Source organism: Corvus hawaiiensis, chromosome 4 (assembly GCF_020740725.1).
Source record: "Corvus hawaiiensis isolate bCorHaw1 chromosome 4, bCorHaw1.pri.cur, whole genome shotgun sequence".
NCBI classification, from domain to species: domain Eukaryota; kingdom Metazoa; phylum Chordata; class Aves; order Passeriformes; family Corvidae; genus Corvus; species Corvus hawaiiensis.
In genome coordinates, this window is record NC_063216.1 from 44,504,586 (window position 1) to 44,510,302 (window position 5,717).

The following is a 5,717-nucleotide window of genomic DNA, read 5'->3' on the forward strand; positions in this document are numbered from 1 at the left end:
AGTCACCCCCTGACAGCTGAAGTTTAATTCCCTATTTATGGGAGAGCTCCAGTCTGAACATAAATGTGACTGCCACCCCATAAAATGGATCTTCAAAGTAAAAAACACAACAGTACAATACTGCAACACACAGTAAAAAACAGCAATAATTTTGCACACATTTCAGCAAGACATTTGGAAGAGTTCTTTTGGATTTATTTTCCTGCAAATTTCCTGAGGTTAGTGGCTCCCACCCCTGCCTAACACTTGGGTTCAAGTCAAGTCTGCAGAGAAATAATGGTGTCAAAAAGAGGCTGATTTGGCAGAGCACAACCCCAAAACCATCAGCTGCCTAGGAGGAAGCTGAGCACTGAGCCTGCAATTTACTTACCAGACTTTTTGAATCTTTCCTCTGCGCAAGAAAGTGCAGGAAGCAACCACGTACTGCAGCCTATATATTAAAGCTAACTTTGAATAATCAGCCATTTTTGTTCAAAAGGCTATGGTAGGATGCTGGGAAAAGAGCAACCATGTTTCTTTCCTTGCAACACACCACTTGTTTAAAATAAACTGCTCACTATGCAAAAGTGAACTGGAACTAAGTAATCCTCTCAAAAGAGAGCAGATGTGCAACAGCACAGCAAGGAATGAATGTCAAAGGACATGGAGGTGGCAGGAGTTGTCATCATCTGCCCTAGTAGCAATGTCAAGAAAAAACAGCTGAAAAACCCAAACACAGCATTTGTGAGCCAAGAAGGGGTCTAAACGCCTGTCACAGACTTTAAATAAATGCAAAGCAAACCAAAATTGTTCCTTTCAGTCACTTCCCTTGCTATGTCAAACTGATTGAGGAGGGGCATGAGAGCCTTAAAATCAGTAAGTTTAGAGCTCTATTTATTAGTTTCCAGGGATTTTGAAATACATAGTTTGCTTTTGCCAGCGTACCTCCAAAATTGTAAGGGCTAAAAAAACTCAGCAAAGACTGAGTCTGGTGCCATCACACAGCTGCAGGCAGAGCTTTGGATCTGAAAAAGCACCAGCATCTCTATTATAATATGTTATTTCAAAAAATAATACAATCTCCAAAATGCATCTTCTATATTGATTTCTATTTTATTATTATTAGTTTTTTCAATTATCTAGCTCTGAGTAATATTCCATATTTCTCCTGGACTCAGAGATTTTACACAAGTTATCAGCAAATGATCACATTTTCTGTCGCAGAGTCATCCCAGCCACTGAGCTGCAGGAGCTGGGTGCTGGAAATGAGAATGGTGAGCAAAATCTGGTCATATGCGAACTTCTAGAAAGCAAAGGCATTTCTCAAGGAGCCTCCACCTGTCATCTGATGCACAGCAGAGCAGATGTCATGCCCTTGGGTGAGGCAGTGTCACTTTGACAAGAGCAAGACAATGTCTGTGCTGAGTGCCTTTATCACTTGAACTTTTCCTCAAATGCTACAAATGTTTCTGGGAAGTCGCTAATGTTCGTGTTGGAGGGCACCACGATAACTTTGAAGACATGAAGTGGCTTTCAAAACACTGCCTGGGTCTACTGTGGGGACTGCCTTTGCCTTGGTGCCTCCACTGAGTGGCTGATTCTCAGAAAGAACATGATTATTAATTTTATTGCAAGTGTAGTCCTTTATTAATCCACACACAAAGGTTATTCTTTCCCAAATTCTCTGATCTCACACTATGTTCCAAGCAGACATTAATTTAGCTAACAGAGGTACAAAATGCGGCAACAAAAGGTCATCGTGACTTTTTTTGATAAGCTGGAATAATGATTAAACTACAATGCAGAGCATCCCTAAGAAATAGTTATCTGCAGCTTAAAAGTTCCATTAAGTAGAAATAATTCAAGTAGAAAAAAAATACATCCATATCTGTATCTGCAGACACAAGGTACTTTGCAAAGTTATTTGTCTACATATGGATTACTGAGGAAAAATATGCCTAAACTAAATCATTACTATATTCTTACCTATGCTCTTATGTTGTTATGATTAGTAGGTTATCTGAAAAGATTTGTCTAAAAGACAAGGCTTTGCTGTGGATGTACATTCATTATTGATAATGTCAAATGTATTTGGTTTTCCACACCTGTAGCCTACAGTGCGTTAAGGGGAGGGACCCTTGCCTTCAGAAGGTGCCACGGTTGTTTAGAAATGAAAAACAAATACAACAACCTGCTGACACATTCCCCACAGTGGTCCTCTGACAGGACACAGAGTGTCAAAGCAGAAAGAAGTGTCTAGAGGGATATGCTCATGCAGTGCAAACCAGCCTTTTGCTGCTGGGGTGCCATGCACAGCACACCCTGCCATCAGAGAGGAAACTTTCAGGCCTTCTATTCCACAGCACCACCACAGATAACTGTGACATTATCTTTGTTCTCCAGGCTTGATACTCTGCCCAGCTTCTCCATCCAAACCCTATTTTATGGCACTCAGGTCTCAGCACTCACCGTTCTCCGTCCTGCTGCAATACTGGTTCCCAGGTGTGCTCTCTGTTGTTCTCCTCCCAGAGGAAAGCCCTCCATACATTTCATAGCATCACTGCTGCATGGCACAACCACTCACCTTGTGGGGAAAAGGCTCATAAACATCCTATACCAAACTGATAGCTAGTGATAGTAGAGAGCTCTGTATTACCAGATTTGACCAGAAATCTATAGGCCCCTTTAAGTGGTGCCTTTTCCTCAATCTTCTGTTTGCTCAGCCTTTTGTTTTTCAAGAGCATATGCCTCTCAGCAGTCATGGATTTTGGTAGTATATAACCTAATACGCCTAAACCAATTGCTGATTGTTCGAAGAAAATATTCTCCCTAAATTATGGTAGAGTGTGGAAAATGACAGCAATGAGCTGTAGATATCAAAGCAAAGAGCCAGGTGATGAAAAGGTTCTTTTACCTTAAAACACTCTGCCAGCTTTAACGTCCAAAGTTCATGGTAGAGCCATGGCCAACACACAGGCAGGACAATCAGAGAATGGGATGGGTTGGAAGGAATCCTAAAGATCATGTAATTCCAACCCCCCTGCCATGGGCAGGGATACATATGAGTCCCCAGGAAAGCTTGAAATAGCAGCAGCTCAACAAGTCAAACTATGCAGAGGTTCCTATACATGGGAATGCTCCTGGAAATTAGAACTGAATAGCAAAATGGGTCTTGATGAGAGGAGAACAGTTTATACTGTCACATCTAAATAGCCGTAACTTTGCAACATTGGATTTATGTCACTCATAACAAGTGAGAATCTTGATGGAATTAAATCCATGGGAGTTTCTTGAGAGGTTTTGGTACAGACACGGGAACTGCAGTAGCACAGTTGGAAGGTGAATGGAGAACAGCCTTGGCAGTTTGTGATAGCACATTACATTGGGATTCAGACAAGGAGTAAAACATAATGTAATGAAAAAGGCCCTACACAGCCAAGAGTGCCAGAGGCTATAATAAATACCATTAAACTAGGAATATAAATAGTAGAATGGCTCAAGATAGCAATTTGCCAAGTATTTGTGTTAAAGCTTTAAAATAGGTATTGGGTGGCAAGTTACACTCTGAAATCCAAGTATTTGGCACCTTTCAAAATACATCCTGAAAGTGCCACTCATCTTGAAAGTCAGTCAAGTCTTGACAGTTATTTTAAATCACTATTTGATTATATCTGACATTTCTGCTGAAAGTTTCATGAAAGTTAAACATCTGAGCTTAAAAATTTGGTCTGCTGTAGTGTTTAGTTTCCCAAGCCCATCCCTGCTGCCTGCATTGGCTACACAGACAGTGCGGCTGCAAGCAAGAGGTGAGGGGCTGGGGCACTGGCGTGACCCTGATTTTGTTTGGGGCAAAATCAGAGAACATTTACAGTGTGCAAGAAGAGGCAAGAAGGAATGTTTTGGGGAGGGGTGAGCAAGTGGGAGTGTGAGTGAGAGAGGGAGACCTGGGCCCTGAGTCGCCCTGTCTATAATCCCCGTCACCAAACACTCAGTTATCAGAAACATTTCAGAGCCCTTGAGATTAAAGGCTGCTGCCATGTAAACAGAGCCTTATATTGGGAAGAATGAGTTACCAACAGGCCAGTGCGCAGCAGGAGAAGAACAAGGCGGGCCTCTCCGTCCCTCGAAGTCCCGGCCATCCCAAAACAAAATCCCAGGATGGGCAACAGTCTGAAAGCCATAGCTGCTTTTGTGCCCTCTAACAAGTGCCAGAAGTACCTCCTAGAAGACCTAGAAGAGATGCCAGTGGATAAAATGGTGGATCTGAGTGGCAGGCAGATGAGGCAGCTGCCTGTGCATATTTGCTCTTTTAGGGAACTGGTTAAGCTGTACCTGAGTGACAACAACCTTAACCATCTGCCCCCGGAGCTGGAGCAGCTGCAAAACCTGCAGATCTTGGCACTGGACTTCAACAACTTCAAAGCACTGCCCCTAGTTGTGTGCACGCTGAAGCAGCTGTGCATCCTCTACCTGGGCAACAACAAGCTCTGCAGCCTGCCCCTCGAGCTCCGACTCCTGCAGAACCTCAAGACCCTCTGGATCGAGTCCAACTGCCTGCAGTACCTGCCCGAAGTGGTGTGTGAGCTCAGACTGCTCAAGACCCTGCATGCCGGCTCCAACGCCCTGCGCACGCTCCCTCCCCAGCTGCAGTGCCTGCAGGAGCTGCGCACCATCTGGCTGTCAGGAAACCTGCTGTCCGAGTTCCCTCCCGTGCTCCTGGACATGCCCTTCCTGGAGGTGATCGACGTGGATCGCAATTCCATCCGGTTCTTCCCCAGCCTAGCTCACCTCCCTGGCCTGAAGCTGGTGATCTACGACCACAACCCCTGCAGGAACGCACCCAAAGTGGCCAAAGGGGTGCGCAGGGTGGGGAGATGGTCAGAGGAGACCCCTGAGCCCCGCAAGCGATCCGGGGCGGTGATAGAAATCACGCTCGACGAGAAACCATTGCTACCTCCTGCCGCCAAGACCGAGCCAGAAGCTGAGCCCTGCTGATGCTCAATTGCTCCTTTTGCCCAAGGTGGCAGTGCACTCACGCCACTGCCCAACCTCTACCTCGCCCTTGCTTGCTGGTGTCCAGGGATCACCACACCACCTGGCAGTCATCAGGAGTATGTGCACCAGCTTGGAGATAATGTGACAGCAAAACTCTTGTACAGACCCATCTTGTACCTGTCTTTGTGCACCACCCAGCACTCTTCCTAGAACAGACTTCTTCTCTTTCCCGCTCCCCCCATGCTGGGACCACTCAGAGTTCACAGCAGAGATGAAGACTCAGTCTAGCTGTTTTCTATGGGTAGATTGCATGGAGCACATATGGACTTGCTGCTCTTCACCTGTGGGCTCACTCTTCTCCCTTCCACCTTGCTGAGGTGTCCCAGCTCAGCTGGAAGCTACTGTTCAAGATGGTCACTGCTGAGACCCACAGCTCTAAAGCAACCCACAGCATTTGTCCCAAATTACTTATCTGAAATGCAGCAACACCTTGAAGGTTCCCCTGTCTGACGCGTGCAAAGTGGTAGCAGAGTCCTGGCTGCACTTTCAAGGAAACAGCATGTATGAAAAGGGGGCTCTCCTCCTTTGCTGCTGCCTTCTTCCTGCAATAGTTCTTGGTACTGTTTGAGTACTGCCAAACAGCATTTCAAACGATGGTGAGGAGAGCTGTAGGCTTTACTGCTGGGTTTTGTTACTGACAACACTGCCTCTAAGGGCAGCTGTACAGGACAAGTTTTCATGCA

General features: G+C 45.5%; 1 protein-coding gene across 1 annotated transcript; it reads left to right on the forward strand.

The window, feature by feature from the left end:
* Positions 1-4,058: 4,058 nt before the first annotated feature.
* On the forward strand, positions 4,059-5,717 carry LRRC10 (leucine rich repeat containing 10). The gene has a single exon (XM_048302018.1). It carries the CDS (start codon positions 4,138-4,140, stop codon positions 4,972-4,974), a length of 837 nt encoding a protein of 278 aa, XP_048157975.1. The 5' UTR covers positions 4,059-4,137; the 3' UTR covers positions 4,975-5,717.